General features: G+C 44.0%; 1 protein-coding gene across 1 annotated transcript in view; it reads right to left on the reverse strand.

Annotated features, from left to right (window-relative positions):
- The window catches only part of MTMR1 (myotubularin related protein 1), a 59,636-nt gene that overhangs the window by 11,092 nt on the left and 25,355 nt on the right, over positions 1 to 23,189 (reverse strand). The window contains exons 3-11 of the mRNA XM_006874774.1: positions 15,742 to 15,817; positions 9,416 to 9,510; positions 9,023 to 9,130; positions 7,926 to 8,027; positions 7,517 to 7,600; positions 6,355 to 6,504; positions 5,171 to 5,359; positions 3,896 to 4,081; positions 3,403 to 3,609 (exon numbers count right to left, since the gene is read on the reverse strand). Coding sequence (XP_006874836.1) covers positions 3,403 to 3,609; positions 3,896 to 4,081; positions 5,171 to 5,359; positions 6,355 to 6,504; positions 7,517 to 7,600; positions 7,926 to 8,027; positions 9,023 to 9,130; positions 9,416 to 9,510; positions 15,742 to 15,817 — 1,197 coding nt within the window. The remainder of the gene's footprint in view (positions 1 to 3,402; positions 3,610 to 3,895; positions 4,082 to 5,170; positions 5,360 to 6,354; positions 6,505 to 7,516; positions 7,601 to 7,925; positions 8,028 to 9,022; positions 9,131 to 9,415; positions 9,511 to 15,741; positions 15,818 to 23,189) is intronic.

Consider the following 23,189-nt stretch of genomic DNA (forward strand, 5'->3'; position numbering starts at 1 on the left):
GGCAGAATGGATAAGAAAACAAGATCCCTCAATATGCTGTCTGCAAGAGACGCATCTCATACACAGAGACAGAAACAGATTAAAAGTGAAAGGATGGAAAAAATATACCAAGCTAACTGCAATAAAAAGCAAACAGGAGTGGCAGTGCTAATCTTCCACTGCTTTCATGCTACACCAAAATCTTGCCCGACTCTCTTTACAAATGTAAAGTCTAGTCTGAGCATTCATCTGCAGTTCTACCTGGGACTTGGTGTTTAGTCGAGAGCAGAATCATTTCCAGACACTTCCCCATGTGGGCATCAGTTACTGTCCCATGAACTGCTGCTGACACATCTGGTGGTGACTGGCTCCTCTGTTTCTCAGGGTTAATTCTGTGTCCCTGACTTGTCTACCAATCAACAGAGCTGCTCCCGGGGCTGCCTGCTGACCGCCTTGTCTGCTGTTCTAGAATATTGAGGGGCGAGAGCCTTCTGGCAGTTCCAACCCACCAGCTGCTCCTCGGAAACCCCAGGCAGGGTTGCTAGGCATTGGAACTGACTCAATGGCACTTACCAACAGCAGCATGATGAGCCAGGAGCACCACCAGGCCTCATGCCTTCAGGATTTTTCTCCCCAGCCAATCAAGGTGCCTGGCAGAGCAGGTTCCCAATCATGGTCACCTGTTGCCTGAAGAAATCGCCAAATCACCAGAGTGGAAGAGCGCATGATTCTCAACTTAGCAGCGGGCCTAGAGCTCCTTAGCAGGTAGAATCCCTGACCTCTGGCAAGTGAGGGTTGGGAAGTGTGCATCAAAAGGGTCAAGAAGGATCTGAGACAGCTGGCAGAGCTGAGTAGGCGCGAACCATTCTTTGAAAAGGAACTACAGACAGACCTCATTTTCTGGGCCTTCACAGACACTGCGTTCTTTCCAAGTGAAGGTCTGTGGTGACGCTGCATTGAGCAACTCTGCTGGCACCATTTTTCCCAGAGCATGGGCTCACTTCGGGTCTAGGGGTCACAATACTAGTCATTCTCACAATACCTCAGTTTTTCATAGACTACAGGGGAGTCCAACAGCACTTTTCTACCCTCTGGGAAACCAGAAACTGCTTGTGACTCTTTATGGCAATATTCGCTTGGCTGTGGTGCGCACAGGTGGGGCTTGAGAAGAACATGTAAGTCCCAGCCGAAGAAAGCGCCAATGGGAAGAAAGCGGGTGTGGGTGCAGCCCTGTTTGCCAGCACCGTGGGTCTGGATGGGAATGTGGCCCAGTAGTCAGGGAGAGGATTGGAAACAGCTGAGATAACCAGGTACAAACTTCTTTTAACTCCAACCAGAAAACAGCCCTAGCTGGCCTTGAGAATAGGGAGCCTTGTTAGCAGAATGAGTTAAACATTGGGCTGCTAACCACAAGGTCAGTGGTTCAAACCCACCAGCTGCTTCACAGGAGAAAGATGAGGCTGCCTCTTCCCCTGAAGGTTTCCAGTCTTGGACCCCCACCCCCAAGCAGTTTCCCTCTGTCCAATCAGGTCGCTGTGAGTCATCGCCGAACATATAGCCGTGGGGTTGGGAGGTTTTTTGTTTAGCCTGTAGAATGCAGGACTCCTGGGGTGGTATGGTAGCATCAGCCCTGGACTGTGAACCACAAGTTCAGCAGTTCAAACCCACCAGCTGAAACTCGAAAACGCTATACAGGGTCGCTGATGAGTTGGAAATGACTGGATGGCACTTAACAACAACATGGTGAATTTTTGGAGTCCCAGTGTGGTGTTGTAGGATAAGCACTGGACTGCAAGGTTGATTTGAACCACAAGGTCGGCAGTTCAAACTCATCAGCCGCTCTGTGGAAACCCTATACAGGGTCGCTATGAGTCGGAACTGACTCGATGGCACTTAACAACATAAGAGCGCAGACATACAAACTTACTAAACCAGCCCAAGCCACTTGCTACCGATTAAGCAAATGATAACCAATCATTTTAAATGTGTCTTCTGGGAACTTGCCTAACGGTATATATTGTACATAAGCTGATCATTTCAGAGGGATCTCCCTATCTGTGAACAGTTGTTTTCTGCCCAAGGACATCTTTCAACTGAAATTGACATACTGAACAGAGGTTTTGTCTTTGCTGTTGTGAAGTGCCTTTGAGTTGTTTCCAAACTCATAGGGACCTTGTGTAGGGTTTCAGAGGAGTAGCTGGTGGGCTTGAACATCCACCTTGCAATTTGCATTCTGGTGCTTATCCTACAGCGCCACCAAAACACTAAAGTGTAAACAGCAGATTAGTGCTAAAGCGTTGTCAGCAGTGGACCATAGACCCAGACACTGTCTTCAACGCTTGGCACACGTACACTCCTTTCAGCCTCACAATACCCTATTTCAGAGAAGAAGACACTGAGGCCTGCAGAGGTGCAGAAATGTGCCCGAACTCTCAGAGCACATCTAGTTGGGAGGCCTTTCTGGGAGCTCGCCTCTGGGGAGCAGGGCACAGCTAGTACGCCGGGCGCCCCACAGCCATTCCCAAAGTGCTTACCTGCTCCAGCTGCCTGCTTCTCCCAGGCGTTTTCTAACTCAGTGTCTCCTTTAGGCGAGTCCCAAACAGCTTAACTACGTGGGCAGATCAGTATTTAACTGCCATTTCTACTCACAGGCCACACCACAGCCAAAGAATGCCCCACCGTGACTCAGCATTTGCACTCCCGGCTACACAAGGGAGTTTCAAAATGTCCGTGGGAAAATTCCATGATCTATGAATTCCATTTTTCCATAAGATTTTGAAGCCCCCTTGTATACCGAAGAGAATTGAAAACAGGTATTTAAACAAAAGCTTGTGTGTCAATCGATATTCACAGCAGTAGCCAAAAGGTGGAAACAACCCAAACGTCCACCAATCAATGAATGTCATTCACCCATAAATAGGAATGGAGGCCTGATGTCTGCTACAATGTGGATGATCCTGGAAAACATGATTCGGCGGAGTGAAAGAAGCCAGGCACAAGGCTGGCTGGACGAGGCAAATCCAGAGACACAGAACCAGGGACCAGGACAAGGGATCTGGGAGTGACTGTTAATGGGGAACTAATCAGAGGTGGTGGCTGCACAACGTTGTGAATGCACTAAATGCCTCTGAAGTGGTCACTTTCAAATGGCTAATTCTGTTACATGAATTTCACCTCAACATTTTCAAAGGTAATAACTACACCAAAGACAGTGAGAAAGGAAAAGTGTCAGCAAGATACAATGCGCAGGTCTCTGATTCTATTATGGCAGTTCAGGTATAACAGAAATCAGGAAGCACGTGTGCATGTGTATGTGTGTACATGTGTGTGTGCCCATGCAAGCATGCGTGCATGTTACTTACACAGGAGACATGTTCTGATCTGATGGAACAGTCAAGGAGGAACCTAACTAGCTCCACTTACCAGTGCAAACTTATGTCCAAAGCTTATCCACTCCTTTTCGATGAGAACCTCAAATCCTTTAATGGTCCGGTAGTAGCTGTCCAACATAAGCATGGCCAGGGCTGTGAGCTGGGCCGTTCGATCCCAGCCATCGCTGCAGTGCACCAGCACGGAGGTTTTCCCCGATTCTATCTTGTCAGCAATCCTGACTGCCCCAGCAAGAAGCATCTGGGGAAAGAAGGCACATTTGCACACTTCACATCCACTACAACCTAAATCTGGGCAGAACTTAAGAAGCTGAACATCAACAGGCCGCATTACCATTGCTTATACAAAGCTTAGAGTACATAGGGGCCTTCATTAAAGGGTCACAATGTTCTTTTAAAAGCCACTCAGAGGTCACTGAGTCTGACATTCTGCAACCTCACAAAAATCTCCACAGATCACTTAGGCCCCGTGGTGCTGACGCACAGCCTCGATCCCATGAAAGCCCCGGCAGGACAGGACTGCGTACCCTTATATACTCCAGCCAGTGCGTCCCATCCACACTGGACAGCCAACGGGCCTCATCGATGGACGGGTAGGCGATCTCCTTCAGTTTCCGGAGGGACTCTCTCATCACGTGAATGTTGTGAATTTCCAAGAACACGAGCTCAGCGTTTGGGTAAGCACTTTCACTTTCATATCCTCCACCCTTTGCCTATTCAAAACCAAAGACAGAGAGGACAAAACTGGGCGCTCACTTTTTTATTCTTTCTAGGCTACTGGGGGTGGGGGGAAAGCCGCCTACATCCACCATCACCCACTGTCTGCTCTGAAGCATTTTTGATTGTCCTTGACTCAAGGAGAAATCAGGTTTGAAGGTTCTGTCTATTAGTGCCATCCACTCGACTAGAAAGTTCTATTACCCAAACATCTCTGTTCCAGGGGGCTGCAAACAGCCAGTGGGAAACAGTCAGGCAGCTCCTCAAACAGAATGACCCCTGGGACCCATCAATTCAGCTCCTAGGTATAGGCCCAAGAGAAGTGAAAGCAGGCCCTCGAACACATGTGTGTACATCAATGTTCACAGCAGCACCATCCCTAATAACTAAAAGGTATAAACAGCAGGTGAATGGATCAACACAATGTGGTCTCTCTGAGAACACTATGCTGAAGACAATAAGTCAAGCATCCAAGGACCAACCTATGCGTCCACTAACATGGAATGCGTAACAACGGGAAGCCTGTTAGTGGTCACCAGGGGCTGGTAAAGAGTGGAGTGGAGAGCCATTGCTTCTGGGACACTGACTTGCCGTTTGAGGGCTGAAAGACTTTTGAAAATACAGCGTGGTGATGTCACTACATAGATACTATAAATGCACTGAGAGTCACTGAACTATAGACTTAAAACTGGTAAAAATGCCGTTGTAAATTGATGTGGATTTTACCACCACTAAAAAGTAAGCAAAAATAGCAAACCAACCCCTATGACACTCAATGACCTCAGTCTCTACCCCCACGTTCCTATCAGGACACAGGTGGGTCCCCTTCTCACCCTCCTTGCCCTTCTGCTTCAAGACTCCCAGGTACATTCTCTAGGGAGCAGGTGCCTATTTGTCCTACTCTTTTAGTAAGTTTCCAGACAACAAAGTCTCTTTGACTATGTCTGCCTGGTTCATACCAATGAGGAGCACTAGCTGTGGACTACTCAGAGCATCTCCCACTGCAGGGTGGGGGTGGGAGTGATGGATAGCCAGGCAAACATCATGCTGATTTTCTGACAGCATGGACATAAACACACACGCACCTTGTTGGTGTCAGCGACGCTGTTCTGCCGGGCATCAAAGATGATAAGTTTGTGTGACTGTGCATTGGCGTCCATGATGGTTTGCAGGTATTTTTCATCTTCTTTACAACACTTATCATTTGGACCCACAAGTGGCTGGCTGCAGCGGGTAATGGTTGCTTGACTTTCTGGATGAATCCATGACAACACCTAGTATTTTCACCCAACAAGTATTAGTATAGTTCATGAAACAACAAGGCCTCTCTAATAATTAAGTAGTAGAAACAAGTTCCCTTCTCAAACACAGCCCCCCCTCCTGCAGATAGTCCCCATAGATGTGCAGGTTGGGCCAGTCACAGCATTGTAATGGCCATGGGGTTCTTTACTCCAGGTCTAGGTTGAAACCAGTCTGACCAGCTCTAAAAGTCCCCTTTGACCTCTACAACGTCAAACAAAAAGGAAGTCAAACTGTTACTGAAATCCAGTCCCATTTCTATCTGACTGACTGGTTTTCAATTCTCTTCTCATTTAGAAACACCTCTGTATTCTTCACAATGCCATGCATGGCAGAGTGAGGACCAACTACAACTGTGCCCTCAAGTCTCCCATTTTCCTCCAGTGGCCAAGGGATTCAGGATGATACCAGCTGCAAACTCCAGGCTCTACAACATTCACTCTGTGCAGGCTTCTCTGTGTATTTCAGGAATGGTCTCCTTCTCATGTGGTGACAGCAGGCTACTCAGCATCTGAGAGAGACTACACACTCCCCTGAACTACTAGTTCAAACAGGGAAGAGGACTGTTAATGAAGCAGTGTGCTAGCTCTTTCTTGTGACTCCTTTAGTCTTCTCTCCAAATTTTGAGGCCAGAGATTTCTGCCAGGTGCAAGAATGCTGCGTTAGCCTGAACTTAGTGGAGTAGGGACTGAAATGCAGGGAAGCCACAGCAAACAGGCTGTTTATGTCATCAGGCACTTCCTGAGCATCAAAGGTAGGTTCATGCTTCTAAGCTGATCTGTCTACTTTTCACTTTGTTCAATAGCTTCCTCTATCTTGCATCTTTCCATGTTACATCTAATATGCTGAATATTTGTTTATGAGGGGGCCTCAAAAACTTTGCGGAAAAAACCCATGATCTTTTCATTCCATTTGCCATGAACTTTTCTGAAGCCCTTAAAAAATCTGAGTGACAATGCTTGTTACTTACAGGGACTCTGCCTTTTGCTCTAAAGGCAGCCACTTTTGAGAGATCATCATCTTTTACACTAGTTGGCACAACAATGGTGGCAGGGTAGGTGTCACAGAGCTCATAATTACTGTTTATTTTGGAGATTTTCCAGCTCTCATTGGGCAAACCCTGTGAAGTGTCACAAAAGAAGGGAGAGGAAGGAAAACATCCTTTTAGTCTTTCAAAATGTACAAAGCAGGACCCACAGTCATTCCTTATTTCTACCTAAAAGCCACTGATAATCTGTGTTCATTGTTACGCAGAAGCTGAAAAGCATACTTAGCCAACATAGCCTATTTCCCAGTCACTTCTAAAAATCAAATGAAGCATATTGATTTCCAGGTCCAGCTAAAAACCATGGAAACTGCACACTGAAAGTGGAATCCTAGACACTGAGTATGTTGGCTTTTCTGTATAAGAATGTGCAGAGGGGTGCTTCAAGGATAGCAATACCCAGGAAAGCCCTTTAGAAAAATGGGCGTTTCTTACAAATGGCTCAAATGCTAATAGGAAACACCACACCCAGTTTAAGGTAGAGACAGATGAAATGTCATCTTGGAATGACATGGAGTTGATGACATGCTAACGAGGTCCTTGGCCTAGGGACACTAGGTCAAACTGATTTTGTCATGCTCTAAGCTTACCCTCTAAGGAGCTCTGGTAGCGTAATGGTTACGAATCGGGCTGTGAACCTTAAGGTCAGCGGTTCGAAACTACCAGCCGCTCCGCGGGAGAAAGATGAGGCTTTCTACTCCCGTAAAGATTTACACCCTTGGAAACCCTGTACAGGGTCGCTATGGGTCGGACCCGACTCGATGGCACTTAACAACAACAACAACAAGCTTACCCTCTAATAGAAGCCACTGCTTCCCATCCTTACTCATCAACTCTTGGCCGACATCCCCTAAAACCTACTTATTTTTGGTTCCCTGTCCTTGTATCCCACTCACCCTCTACTAGCAAATGGCGACATCATTGGATGCTTGGGTAGGGAGAGGGGGTACCCAGGAGAGGAAGGAGGTTAAGTCAGACCCATGTACAACTTCTTTCACAAGGCTGCGTCTCCATTACGTGCTCATCTAGTAGAAGCAGACAAGATTCTTGGCCTACTCTTTTCCACTTGATAAGCATCATACCTTACCTGTCTCTTATATTCAGATACTGGATCGTAAACTTTCCAGCCATTATCTGGAAACTTTTCTTTATAGTTGAATGCAAATAGCATCTGGATAAAAAAAAAAAAAAAAAATCACAAAATCCATGTCAACTAGCATTTCTCTTTTATATCATACATTCAGCTCTAAAGCTTTTCATTCAGATCTGAACTGAATGCATGAAGATTTACTTTGTAATTCATAAAATCTGAGTCATAATTGGCAGCTTTTGTTTGTATAGAACAGAAAATTTCAAATAGTTCAATATCTGTTTGAACTATTTCCACAGAGGAAAAAGCAGAGACAAAGGCACCCTTTAGGAAAAGAAATAATGGAACATGAAGTGTCTGCATCCTCATGAATCCATGCCCAACAAGTTTATTTTGATGTATTTACCTGGCCGTTGGAAAGAGGAAATGCATGCTTGTTGAGGTTCTCAAATATCCCCAGTTTACTCTGTTCATCCTGTTTATAAGCAAGTCGTAAGTTCCTCATATCCTGTTAAACAATTAGTAAAGCTTGTTTACTCAACATGGATTTGAGCACCTAGCAAAGACACCGTGCCGCAGATCGATACAGAACTTTTTTGTTACTTCTCATTTTATACTCAATCTTGCCCCAATTAACAAAAGGACATTAATAAAAACACCTCTAACAAGATAAAAAGGAAAAATTAAGGGAGGAAATTGAAACAAAGGGGACACGTGGCAGAAGAATCATCAGCTGAAATAAGAATGCAGTCAGCGCTCTCTGATGGTGTGCTCCCGTCCCAGGCCAACGTTTAGAGCAGTGTCTCCCAACCTTGTGAAGCCTATGCCCTGCTAGTGACAGGCAAAAGCTATTTCTGCTTTAGAACTCCAGGGAATTGGAAAAGAAACATGGCCACAGCAAATGAAAGTCATAGCAATAAGGGGACATTACTGTTGTGATTTTTTTTCTAAAAGTGAAAGAAGGGAAAACCCCAAGATGGCCATCAACCAGGGGCTGGAATCCCAACCTGAAATCTAGAAGGGTCTCCGACAATTCTGGAGACAGGCTTTCTTTCCTGGGGACTTTATTTCGCATGCAACTTTAATAAAGGTGAAGTCATTGGGAATAAAATGTCTTAGGGAAGAAGGTTTCTTAAAAGAATATTTGGCATTATAGCTACCACTCATACTTTCTATGTAAGTCACTAGAGGCAGGGCACAAAACTACATAGAAGTGGGGTTCAAAGTGAAGATGCCAGCATCACCATGGTTTTGAAACAGCATGTACAGTTCACTGCTGACCCTCAGCGTGAGCACTGCGGCTACAGACCCACATTCACTGGCAACACTTCAGTGGGAAAGGAAAAACTTCCATAACGATTAAGTGTGATAAGACTGGGAGGTGTCTCTGTTTGGAAAACATCTGAGTCCCTAGTAGTTCCAGTTACTCTTACTGTCTACCGAAGAACGAGGCCGGAGAAGTTGCGAGTGTCCTGCCCCTTTCGGTCTCCATTTGCATTATACCTTGCACACAATCTCTATCCCACAAGAACTGTCTCCATGGCTCTGGGCTCCAATCTTCTCCACTCGGCTGATGACACCAAGTGGAACATCAAGGATGAAATGTGGGTCCTAGGTTTGAAAATGAGGAAGAATGCCCATCAATGCCAGTCAGCGGAGTTTACTTGGCTTTTGCTTTAGTCCCAGGTTAGAGGCTGAAGTCGGAGGGACAGCATGCTTTACGAAGTCTATATCAAGACTACAATTAAAATCTCCCTCCCAGTTCAAGTGATACTTTCGTACCCCTGCCTGTTTTTTTCCCCCTCACCCTTTTGTCATCTGCAGGAGACGGGGTCTTCATGGCCCTTTTATGTTCTTCATTCTACTGTTCAAACAGACACAATTTTCAGCACTCACCCTCTCTACGCTTTTGAAGTACATCTTGAAGTCAGTGACAGTCAGGGTGCCGCTCACTGCTCCCAGAAATGGGCAGATGTACATGACATCTTTAACTGCAAGAAAACAAACATGAGTTTCAAAATATGTATTTGTGATTCCAGCTTTCTAGAAAGTAAGTTTAGGGGACTTTTGTCAATTGTTACTTGAAATAAATGCATAGATGAATAGCCTTCTAATAAAATTCTAAAAACTTATTCTGATTTGTGACTTAGTGAGGTTTTAAGTAAGAGGTCTCACAATAAGCAGAAGTTTGCTCTTTGATTCACAGGTGGTAAATATTTTCCCAGGGTGGCAAATGAATCCTTTAAAAATACATTAATTAAACTCAGATGACTCTGGGCTACCTTTTCATACAGTACTGCTGCTGAAAACTAACTAAAGCGAAACAGCGGGCCTTTGAAGAACACCAGACAGGTGACAGAAACTAGAACAGCAATGAGGTAGAAAAAGACCTTTTTCGTTCAAATTCCTCATCAGCCTCCATATCAATTTCTATTTTTGTTAGTATCAATCAAACGCTCAACACATCTGATTCCTATAAGTTTTATAAGAGTCCTGGTGCGGCGCTGTGGGTTAATGCGTTGGTCTGCAAAAATGGTTTGAACCACAAGGTCGGCAGTTCAAGCTCACCAGCCAGCCCTTGGAAACTCTACACAGGGTCACTATGGGTCGGAACCAACTTAACAACACTTAACAACAAGAACATACATTTTATAAGAAGCTCACATCTATCACCAAGACACTACATCAGCACAATCTTCCCCCAGGAGTCAGTCCCTTCTGGGAACATACAGTGCTACAGATGAGTCCAAGTGGGGCAATTGGAGGGGCTCACTGCCACTCAGCTAATTTTCCTAACAATTTCAGTGAACTTTTCTGTAACTCAGTATGTACTCAGTACCTTCTATTACCAGGCCCTGGACATAATGCAATGAGTCAGATACAGTTTCTGTTCACGAGCAGCCAGTGAGCTTTGCCAGACACTACAAGGACAATCACCTGTCAAATGCTATGTTAATGGGGACAGAATGGGATGAAGCCTCGGAAAAGGATCAACTTGCCTCAGCTGGGAGGGGTAGGTGGGGGAGAGGTACGAAAGGAAGATGGTAGTGGTGGTGTGCTGTAGAGTCGGTTCTGATCCATAGCGACCCTGCATATGGTTTCTGAGGCTGTGAATCTTTATGGGAGCAAAAAGCCTCATGTTTCTCCCTCAGATTGGCTGGTAGATTTAAACTGCTGACCATGCAGCTAGCAGCCTGATTCATAACCCACTACACTACCAGAGCTCCTTAGGAGAGGGCAGCATCTGTGAATTGTCAGAGTTACGTGTAGTGGAACCAAGGGTGCAGGGAGGAGATGGTGCTAAAGCAGGCTGCGCTAGCTTCAAGATGTAAAGCAGTCAAGAAAATAACCAAGAGTTATAGCTAATATGCAAACGCAGATGCAGTAGAATATCTACAAATACTCATTTGTCCAAAAGAAGACAAAAAAGGGATTAAGAAACACAGAACAGACAGGACAAAGGGAAAACAAATATCAAAATGGTGTTAAGCGCCGTCGAGTCAGTTCCGATTTGAAGCGACCCTGTATAGGGTTTCCAAGGAGTGGCTGGTGGGTTTCAATCACTATCCTTGCAGTTAGCAGCCCACTGCTTTTCCTACAGTACCATACCAGGACACCACTATCAAAATTGTGGATTTAAATCTAATCGTATCAATAATTGCATGCAATGTACATGACACGAAGTCTAATTAAAGGCAGCAATGATCAGTATGTTGCCTACAAGAAATCCTCTTTAAATATAAAGATACAAATAGCTTGACAGTCAAAGGAGGTAATTCATAGACCATGAATTAATAAGTAAATGCATAGATGAATAGCCTTCTACTAAAGGAGGTAATTTATGAGAAGGACCTAATAATTCTAAAATTGTATGTACCCAATAATAAGAGTATTAAAAGAAAAGAAGCAAAAGCAGATAGAACTGCAAGAAGAAACAGACATAGCCACAATTACGGCTGGAGATTTCAACATCCTTCTCTCAAAAGCTGATATAACAGGCACCCAGAAAATAGTAAGAATACAGAATATAGAAGGCTTGACCACCATTATCAACCAACGTGACCTAACTGACATTTAGAGACCACGTCACACAAGAACAGCAGAACCCACCTCATAAAAGTTATGTTTTCTGATCACAACAGAAGGAAATTAGAAATCATAACAGGAGGAAATTTGGGGAATTCACAAATCTGTGGAAATCAAACAATATACTTCTAAATAACTCAAAGGTCAAAGAGTTCATCAAAAGTGGAATTCAAAAGCATTTTGAACTGAATGAAATGACAACACATGTGGAGGAATCTAAATGTCAATACAGTCGAAATAACCAAGGTAATGAATGACTGCCAATTCCACTTTAAGAAACTCACAAATGAATTCTTCGTGACTTAAACCCATATAAGCAGAAGAAAGGAAATAATAAAGTCCAGGATGGGAAATCAGTGAAAGAGGAAACATAAAAGTGAAAACAATGCCACCTGAAATGGAGTCTTTGAGAAGATGAATAAAATAGAAAATTCTCAACTGGTTAGAAAACAGAGAGAAGACACATTGCCAACATCAGATATGAAAAAGGAGCTATCACTAGAAATCCCACCGATATTAAAAAGATAATAAGGGAACATCATAAATAACTTTGTGCCAAAAAATTAAACAACTTAACCAGAAAAAGTCCTAAAAAGATAGAAACTACCAGCACTTATTCCAGAAGAAAAAGATGACCTGGATAGTCCTATCACTATTAAAGAAATTAAATTTATAGTTAAAATTTTCTCACAGAGCTAGATGGTATCACTGGTGAACTCCAACAAATATTTAAGGAAGAAACAATCGCTCACCAAAAACTGAGGGGAGAGAATAGTTTCTCAACTCGAATACTAAAGCCTGGCAAAGACAAGAAAACAAAGTACAGGCTACTATCCCTCATAAATATTCATGCAAAATTTCTAAACCAAAATTTGGAAATAAAATCCAATAATATTATTGTGTGAATCATGACAAGCTATGGACAACATTGCAAAGTATGAGTATTCCTGAACACTTAATTGTGCTCATGAGGAATCTGTACATGGACCAAGAGGCAGTTGTTTGAATAGAACATGGGAACACTGAGTGGTTTAAGAAATTAAGAAAGGTTGTATTCTTTCACCATCCTTATTCACTGAGCAAATAATCCGAGAAGCTGGGTTTTATGAAGAAAAACGTGGCATCAGGGTTGCTTGCTGAAAGTGAAGAGGACTTAAAATATTTACTGATGAATATCAAAGAGCACAGCCTTTGGTATGGATTACATCTCAATGTCAAGAAAACAAAAATCCTCACCACTGGACCAATAAACAACATTTTTATCAACAGAGAAAAGACTGAAGTTGTCAAGGACTTCACTCTTCTTGGACCAACTATCAACACTCACGGAAGCAGCCGTCAAGAGATCAAACGACGTATTTATTGTATTAGGCAAAACTGCTGCACAAAAGACCTTTTAAATGTTCTGAAGAGAAAGATGTCAGCTTGAGGACTAAGGTGTGCCTGACCCAAGCCATGGTATTTTCAATAACCTCGTATGCATGGGAAAGCTGGACAGTGAATAAGGAAGACCGTAGAAGAATTGATGCTTTTGAGTTATGGTGTTGGAGGAGAATATTGAAAGTGCCAACAGATCTGTGTTGGAAGAAGTGCAGCCAGAGTGCTCCTTAGAGGCCAGGATGGCCAAACTTCGTCTCTCATACTTTGGACATATTGTCAGGAGGGACCAGTTGCTGGAGAAGGATATCATGTTTGGTAAGGTGGAGAGTCAGAGAAAAAGAGGAAGACCCCCAGCGAGATGGATTGGCAATGTGGCAGCATCAATGGGCTCAAGTGTGGCACAACAATTGTGAGGTTGGCCCAGGACCAGGCAGTGTTTCATTCTGTTGTGCATAGGGTCGCTGTGAGTCAGTACCAACTCAATGGCACCCAACAACAACAAATATGTAACAAAGATAAGATATCCTGGTCAAGTACAGTTTATCCTGGGACTACGAATTTGAGTTAACATTAAAAAATTAATCAATCATCATATTGACAGACTAAAGAACAAAAATCACATGATTATATCAGTTGATACCAAAATAGTATTTGATACAATCTAATATGAAAGACCAAAGAATTGATGACTCTGAATTATGATGTTTGCAAAGAACAAACAAATCTGTCTTGAAGTACAGGAAGGGAGGATGGTGAGACTTGGTCCGATGTACAAGGACTAGTAGAGGGTCAGAGAAAAAGACAACAGCCCTCAATGAGATGGACTGACACAATTACTGTACCAATGGGCTCTAACATAGAAGACTGTGAGCCTGGTGCAGGACCGGGCAATGTTTCACTCTGTCTTCTGGAGTCACTATGAGTCAGAACTGACTTGATGACATACAATCTAAGTGGCATGTTCAGTCACCATCTTTGAACCGGGCACCACTATTTTCAACTCAACCAGTCAAGAGATTTGGTTGCTATGCAACACATACTCTGCCCTGTTTTCTAAGGCAGAGATTAAGTTTCTAATAGGGCTCTGACCTGTAATATTTCCCATTCTGGCTAGCATTCTCGTTCACCAAAACTGTAAAAATTAGGGTCAGTTCCGATGTCGCTTCTTCAGTCATTACTGATCTGGGCTGAACTGGTTCGAAGCCTTGACAGAAACTGCTGTTATGAAAATCAAAAACATTCTTCACATACACAGATCATTCAGGAAGCAGCACGGGGGCAGGGTTAGAAGACTTCCCAGAGAAGGCATAGTGTGAGAGGACCGCCAGGAGTAATCAAAGTTCTTGAGGAAAAACACATTTTCAAAAACAAGTGTGGGATCAGCAGGGTCCAAAGCTGCAGACTAGGATTTGCAGCAGGAGGTTCTTGGAGGGAAGTCCAGTTTCTCACATTTTCTTGGCAAAGGTGACCAGACTCTAGTACACATCTCTGGGAAGGAGCCATGTAGGTAAAGGGCACCACTCAGCCTAGCAAATCCAACCATCCAACTCAACATTGGCAGTTGATGAGATGAAAATGTACCCAGCTACACCTGGCATTCATTCGCCCATTGCACAACTGAGTCCCTGCTGAAACAGCTGGCAATCCATAGTGGAGAGATGTGGGGGCCCTCGTGCCCTTTTCCTAAGACTCCAGGAAGGCCATGCACACTCTTTTCTTGCACTGAACTTGCTGTTTTGGAATCTAAAATGTCTTTGCCAAGTTCTCTAAACTTATAAAACTCTGCTATGGATTTTCCATGGATACATCTTCCTTATAATGAATGATTCCAACAAATCACTGGCTTGACAGTACAGAGAGTGCCTCATCAGGAAAAGGTAGGTACCTCTTCTGTTGGTAATGCCACCTAATGTCCAATCAAAGTATAAGGAAACCTGCTCCTAACTGGGTCTCAGAATTTAACTGGTTCTGCTTCTTTCAACACTGGCATGGACCCATATATTGAAAGTTACAGTAAACAAGAAAAATAGCCATAATGGAGAAAAATATGCGTTGAAGCCCTGCTAGAAACGTCATCGCCCTCTTACAGAAGAAGGGTAACGTATGTGGTCCATAGTAACTAAATCTCTTGCCCTCAGATTTTGAGTACAGCCCCAAGCAGCGCTGCCCTGCTCAAACATGGCGGCCAACCCCAGCACTTGGAATGTGTGTGGCCCTCCTACATGCCTGCCAGTCATTCAACCTCTCACTTCAAGGCTCACTAACCTCTCCAAGTCTCCCATTCCAGGGCTTCGACATGTAATTTGTCCTCTTCTGGATACGCTGATGAACCTACCCAATTGTACAACTTCGGGCCTGTTCCTGTTTTGCTTTATCGGTCTTGACAGCACCAATTCAAAAGGCAGGTAAGAGCTAGACATTCGTAACCTGGGGACTAGCTGTATAGTCTTCTAGCTCTGAGGGTCATGAAGACACTGATAAGGCTCAACGGACCCGGTCATTTCTCCACCACTCAAACTGGCCTCACCAACACAGCATCACCACCTGTGCTCAACAGAAAAATGCCACTACGCTCTGGTAGCGTAGTGGTTATGAATCGGGCTGCGAACCACAAGGTCAGCAGTTCAAAACTACCAGCTGTTCTGCAGTAGAAAGATGAGGCTTTCTGCTCCCGTAAAGATTTACAGTGGAGTCGGAACTGACTCCACGACACATAACCATCAGCACCAGAAGCAAAACGTACTCATTCAACTTACCAATGGCCTTGATAGATTCTCCTGGAAAAAGTGGTGCTTCTTCCATCTGTGCCAGCTTATTCCCGTCTCTTAGAGCCTGGCCAAAATGAAACACAGTAGGAGTGAATCTCCCTCTTCATCTAAGTTCCTGGAATGACCGTGGTGTGCTGTGCTCTTGCCATGAGGCCACAGAAGCGTGCACTATGTCTGCCCCCTCCCTTACCCCGCTAAAGACAACTTCCCAGCTCAGCATCACATGACACCATGCTGCATAGTCTAGCCAAGTGTTAATGTCTCACAGTTAGAGAGCACTAAGACAGACACGGCTTGACAAGACGGAGAGGGACTGTACTCAGACTTTGAAGAGAAGGTCACCTGATGAGCGACACCACTCGAAGCACCCTTGGATGCAGGCACTGAGCTAGGTGGAGCTGTGACACAGCCCAGGAGATAGCAGAGTAAGCCTGGGATGACTTGTGCTTACTTGCTCATCCGAAGGAAACATGAGCATGTGAGCACAAGTTAGCCTATGTTTACTTGGCTTATTGGCTGATCTGACACTAAGGCAATGGTTTGGGAAAACATTGAACTAAAGTAACCAGGGAGTGGTCTCAGGCCACTAACATAACCAGGGAAAGCTCTAAACTTGTACTGCAGCCCGGCTGCCTCTGTGTAGGGGTGTGTGCACGCATGTACGTGTGTGCATGTGTATCACCAACGGGTCTGGAGTGTGGACCTGTGTTTTCCAGGCCAGGCCATGAGAGCATGCACTCGTATCTGACAGACCAGTCCTTCCATCAGTACGTCAAGGAGGGGTTTGCTCCTCAGACATCTCAAGCCAATTCACTTGGTGCTGACTGCACACTGCCCCAGCACAACGCTTTGGAGGGTTTCTGGCTACAATGATACTAGGAAAAGACTGCCTGGGGTGCTGGCAAGCTAATGACCAGATAAACACTGTGCTCCAGTGGTTAGTGTCTTCTGAGCGAAGCTGGGTAGCATGAGCTCATCTCTTAGTGGTGGCTACCTCAGGGGAGCTGAGGAAAAGGTGTTCTCAAGCCACAACACTAGGGGCTAGAGCCTGAACTCAGGACCAGCACTAGGTGCTCCTCCATCTGAGAACCACCTTTTCATTGCCATCTTTGACAGCAGAGGTAATGAACAAAATAAGGCAATCAAAAACCACAGCCAGTCCCCATCTGTGTTGTGCAGTGTGTTCATTTCCCCAACAACTGTAAACACGTGGTCTTTTGGTAAAAACTGCTGGGGAAATGTGGCGTTACATGAGACATGTGAGACTGGTGGACTGGAAGACTCCGTGCAGTAATGCATACCAAATCCACCAGAGCACGCTGGAGGAGGAATGCTCCCCAAGCAAAAGGGCACTGCATCCTCCCTGGAGCCCCTGCTAGCCACCAAAGGACACAGCGAATGCTCCGGTGAGTGCTGCGCCACTCTGTGGATTCATCAAAACATATACAACCGAAGCCTTTCAGAATCCTAACCTAGAGCATTTCAGTCTGTTTTCGTAAAGGGACATAAATGTCAATTTAGAAACACTGTACGTGGTGGGAAAGAACAAATCAAACTATAAATAGCAGCTGCAATGGTCAGTGTAGGTCAGGGGTGCATGCGTGCATCAATCCTATGTTGAGGGCCTCTGTGCCTCCTCATCAAAATAGGGACATTTCAAATACTACAGATGACACTTTTACTTCCTGACAATTTGTGCAACTTGCATGTTTGTTGCAGCTTGCCTTTTAAGAGACTTTTCAGCCAAAATATTCAGGGAGCTAAGACATTAAAGGGACCGGGGAGAATTGGAAAGACCCCTCTGACGCTGTAAAAGCATCCCATAGTATTTCGATTTTTAAGTGTCTAGTTTTAGAAATACTAAAAGATCATGAGTTTTAAGAAAAGCTTTACTTTGAACGTCTGCTTTCCTGAATTTAATGCCCTGAACTAGTGCCCCATTTTACAGCATCCCTATAAAGGTAGAAGGCGAATTTGAGCAGTATCAGAGTTTTAAGTGACTTTAAATGTTACGTTGCTTAAGCCTATTTTAGTGGCTAAATATTATCATTTATTAAATAGACATAAATTCCTTCCCACCAAGGTATAGACTATTTTTAAATCGCTTTACTAGAACAAGCTGTTTTAATGAACTGAATGTGGAGGGGAGGGAGGTCCTCAATCCAGGACTCTCTAATAAAACATTGCGTAAGGGAGACAACAGTGATTAGAGTTGCTGTGAGAATTCTCTGCAATGGTCATGTCATGTTTGGCTTGAAAAATGTGTACAATTCTTTGAGCATGAATGTGTTGGTGAGGCATAAATGAGTCTAGGATATGCTTTTTAGTTGTTGGAAAACAATCAGAAGAAAACAAGCTCCCCCCCACCCCCAAAAAAGATAATACTGCTTCTGATTTCCCCATAAGAGGGTCACTTTGTCAAGGATATACATTTAGCTACAGTCTATGAGCTCAAGAGGAGAAGAGAATAGAAAAGCTTATTTTGGTGAGTACAGTAGATTCCCTTTATAAAGCTGTGTTAGGAGATGGGACTTACATTTGTGATACATTAAGCATTTTCTGCAACCACTATGTTGCATAGGACATGATTTGAATCTTGATTTATCCAACCCATGCACAGCATGCTCAGAGAAGGGGATCTGCTCACTAGTTCAATTTGCTCACACGAGCATTCCCATTCCTCTTGCTGCCTTTGCTCAGAGTACTGTCAGTGCAGGATTTCCTCTGATGACCTCATCCAAACTGTTCTGGAGCCCCTCAAGGTCCAGCTAAAGGTTCACCAGCTCCCTCAACATGTCCCCAACTGCTCCAGCCCACTGAGGTCCCCTAGTCTCTCCATGTCACTTGTGCTAACACCTGAAGTCCCCAATCAACACTCCTTTCCCCCCGAATCTAAGCTGCCAGGCAGATCGTTTGTGTCCTGACTGCAGGCCAAAAGCAGTGCACTGCAAACAGGGTTCCAGGTGCTTCAGGATGGCCAACGGAGGGTGGGACTTAGCACGGATGGGCCAAGACTGCCCTGAGTACCTGGGCCTGCGCACACATCCCCGAAGCTGCTTTTTGATCGGTGCCACATATGCCGTTTCTGCTAAGCTTGCCAAAAAGTTCTGCTGCTTAAGACTCCAGTGGGCCTTCAGCAGGCCTAAGCAAAGAGGAGACAGTTGGGAGTATTTGATAAATGATTCCTTCTTTTAAAGGGAAATCACAAATATCAGGATTTATTCCACAAATACCTACTGGAGGTCAGGTACTGTGCTAGGCACAGATCTAAGAGCACCCTTAACAGATGCATCCGTCCTAAGTCTTGGTGAGGCACTTCAGCAGCATCCTGCACTGACTTAACATCAAGAAGCATAGATGGACACGTTTCTGGTTGATAAAATGTTGGATAAACCAATGTTTGCAAATAATGTCAGAATGGAATCTACCAAATTTGAACATGAGGACATTACTGTAGTGGTAAAAGCATTTGGAAAGCACTGCAGATCGTCTAGAACTCTAGTAGGAAATGGCTCCTAAGTACACGGTCTGCAGCTACACAGAGATGAACACGTAGAACTTGCCACCTGCTCAGCTTCTGCTTCGGAAGGGTAGCCATTGTGTTCTTCCTGAATCTCCTGCACAGGACCAGGTGCACGGACAAGAAAAGGCAGCGAGGAGAGAGAGACACGTGCAAACAGACAGGTGAAAGGACAGAATTGCTTTGGTAAGGAGACAGTAAGCATGTAAAAGTCGACACACCTTTCACAGTTTTGCAACTCACACCATTTCCCCCTTAGCATTAAGGAAATAACTTGTAGGCCATCTATGGCATCCTTGGCCTAAAATGGAGCATCTAGTCTGTATTTGTATTGGAGTAGAGAAATGAAAAGCAAATAAACATGAATTTCAAAGAACGTACAATCCTCTTCAAACTAAGCAATATTCTAGGACATAGCAAGGAAACAAAATCGCAGACACATAGTATGGCCATGGAAAGTACAGCATACCACAGAAACCAGGCCAGGGGCAAATCCAGGCCAAAATATGAAGCCAGCTCATAGAAATATGAATATATATTTGAAACACAATATATATTCATATTCACTAGAGAACTGAGTCAGTGTCCAGGGGTCAGTTACACTGGTAGTGACAAAATTCCAGATTATATATGTGTGTGCAAGATACAAACACATACGCACGCACATGTGCATGCACATGCCACATGCGGGCTATTGGTATGCACGTAAATCTTCTATAGCTATGTTACCTCGTTTTATTAAATGTTGTAACTCATGAAGCAATGTCATATTTACCAATTATAGTATCAATATGCGTCAAACAAACAAAGGGCAAATTTGCTCATTCAAATTATTAAAACTTTGTTCCAGTCTCCTTAAAATCACACTGCTTTCAATTTCATTTCTTCATAGAATCAACCATATGTTTTGAAACTTGAAAATTGGGCTTTTAGTTCAATAGGTGGTATGAAGAATACAAACATGGAGGAGAACAAGATCATCACCTCTTCGTAAAGGTGTGTCCAGTCTCTGGGGCAGACCATATCACAATTTAGCATAAGTGTATTTTGATCTCATGAAACTTTGGTTCCAATAACTGCAGTTCTTACAAACCACCCAGTGAGGAGTGATAGTGCTTTTTCAGCCAAGTGCACAAGCTACTGTTGCTGCTGTTAAGTGACATCGCGTCGGTTCCGGCTCATAGTGAACCAGTACAGGGTTTCCAAGGAGTGGCTGGTGGGTTTGAACCAACGACCTTGTGGTTAGCGATCCAGTGCTTATCCTACAGCGCCACACCAGGACTACTAGACACATGTTTGTGTCTCCTCATCAGACTGAACTTCGTCCACAGCGGGCACTACCACCCTCCAAAGCAGTCTGGTTTTCAAAGAAGGCAATGCTTTGACATGTCTATTTTTTTTTAAATACCATTAAAAAGGGAATCACTCTTTGGTAAATGATTTAAAAACAGAAAAATTAACAAGCAAGCCAACAAAACAAACCAGCATTTCCAAGTCCATGCAAGGATAAAGCCCAACATTCATAATTAACACTGTGAGTTGAAGAAAGAAAATGATTCCCAGGAGCAAAGGAAAACATGGTAAAAAGAAGAGGAACCAACTGAATAACAAGAATCCGGCTTAACCTGATTACTTTTGTACCACTTCATTGCCTTCAATAAAGATTATGCATTCTAAAGTGGAAGTCATTGAATTCTACTGCCAAGAACCACACTGTTTTCATTTAGTGGAAAGTGGGTTAGTTTTCAACGTCTGAGACTAAGGTTCAAGCACATGCACATTACCAATCTTGGTCTTGTTTTACGAATGCTCTGAAATAAAAGGGGTGAAATAATGAGGGGCATATAACCCACCAGTTGACACAGGTACATCTGTTAGTTTACAAACTGCTAGAGGGGCTTGATCTTGTTAAATGCCTCTTCAAGATGAACACTTCTGTTTGGGGATTCAACATGCACACACAAACGTGAGCAGACTTTTTAGCTAGGCAGGATGGAGTATAACCAGCCACTATGGGAGGCAGCTAGGTTCTTTAGCATGGTTGCACACATGGTAAGCCCAGCCTTATAGGCCCAGCAAAAACAATCATTTGGGCAGCATTACTGCACCACCACACAAGTCAGCATTGCGCACTGGTAACAATTTTAACGCCCTGCTCTCACACACATGGTAACACATAAAGCGTGGCTAGTGAACTCTTAGAGCAGATTGAAGGTACTCGTAAAAACCAGCGAGAAGGGAGGAACACAAGCAGACACACAAAGAGAAGGCCCATCTGCTGACAGCCAAACAGCCTTACCCTTATATCAGGTCTCCTGAAAACCTGTTAGTTAAAATACAGAACGTCAACAATCAGGAATGCGTCACTATTGACCTGTGAAAGATGCCATTAAATTGAACAGCCCATTCCCTTAGAAGCCTCATACTCCTCTAAATAAAGCCAACTGGATCAATGCTAACACATTTGCCTTCTAAGTTGCATTCTCTATCAAATCAATCCTAACACATTTGCCTGATCATTTTCATGCGAGTCTCTGATTTGGAGAAACTGGCTGACCGCAGGCTAATAAGACAAACCACATTATTTTAAACACAATCTCCTCCTGCCAGGTGCTATTATAAGCTGGGTGGGAACAGGCTGTGTTTGAAAAGTTCATCTGTATGTCTTTTTCAGATAGTGAATGCATCTTCCTCATAGAAACAAAAGGTGGTTATGCTCCAAAAGTAGGCAAAAAACCCCAACCAAATAGTACAACACAATCACCCCCCACCCCAATAACCCAGAGCACAGCTCGGCTGTAGCACTAATGTGTCATGAAACCTCTTTAACCACAGAGCCTAACCTGGCCTCTGTTGAAATTGTATTTCCAGTTCCTTCTTGGAACTCGAGTTGCTTTTCCATGAGAAGGATAAGGAAGCTCCAGGTGGAAAGGGGGCACTGGCTGTCCTGGGGGGCAGCGGGGAGGCAGGCTGCTGTCCCCTGGGAGGGGAAGTCAATTGTTATTCAATACTGTGCCCTGGTCTGTGAGTCCTCACTGAGCATGCAGCAGGAGCCACCAGAAAGCCCACATAAAAAAATGGTCATAGTTTGGGGAAAACTTTCACCGTCTTGGCACACCAGCCGCTTCTCAGAAACAGAATCACCATGAGTCGGAACTGACTTCACTGCACTTAAAAACAACAACATAGCTCAAAGCATTATAATGAAATGTGCCAAGACCTAGAATTATAAGACCAAAAAGGAAGAAGAAACTACTCAGCATTTCTAAAGCTGAAAGAGTTGAAGGAAAGATTCATGCCTTAGATTGCAACACTGAACAATGCAGAAAGCATCAAAAGAAGGTGGAAGGAATACAGTCACTGTTCTAAAAACAATTCTCCGGCATTCAACCATTTCATAAGATATGATGATATTGAAGGAGGAACTCCAAGCTGCATTGAAGGCACTGGTGAAAACTGAGGCTCCAGGAATTGATGGACTACACTGGAGGCACTCACTCATCTATGCCAAGGAATTGGGAAGACAGCTACCTGGCCAACCGATTGGAAGAGATCCATATATGTGCCCGTTCCAAAGAAGGATAGCCCTACAGAATGTGGAACTATCAAACAATATCATTAATATCACATGCAAATAAATTTTTTCTGAAGATAATTAAAAAATGCTGCAGCACTACATCAACAACGAGCTGCCAGAAATCTAAGCCAGATTCAGAAGAGGACACGGAACAAGGGCTATCATAGCTGACGTCAGATAGATCTTGGCTGAAAAGATAGATTCCCAGGAAGATTTTTATTTGTGTTTTATCAACTATGCAAAGGCATTCGACTGTGTGGATCCTGACAAACTATAGATAACACTGTGAAGAATGGGAATTCCAGAACACTTAATTGTGCTCATATGGAACCTGTACAT

The sequence above is a fragment of the Chrysochloris asiatica genome, unplaced genomic scaffold, assembly GCF_000296735.1.
Source record: "Chrysochloris asiatica unplaced genomic scaffold, ChrAsi1.0 scaffold00301, whole genome shotgun sequence".
Lineage (NCBI taxonomy): Eukaryota > Metazoa > Chordata > Mammalia > Afrosoricida > Chrysochloridae > Chrysochloris > Chrysochloris asiatica.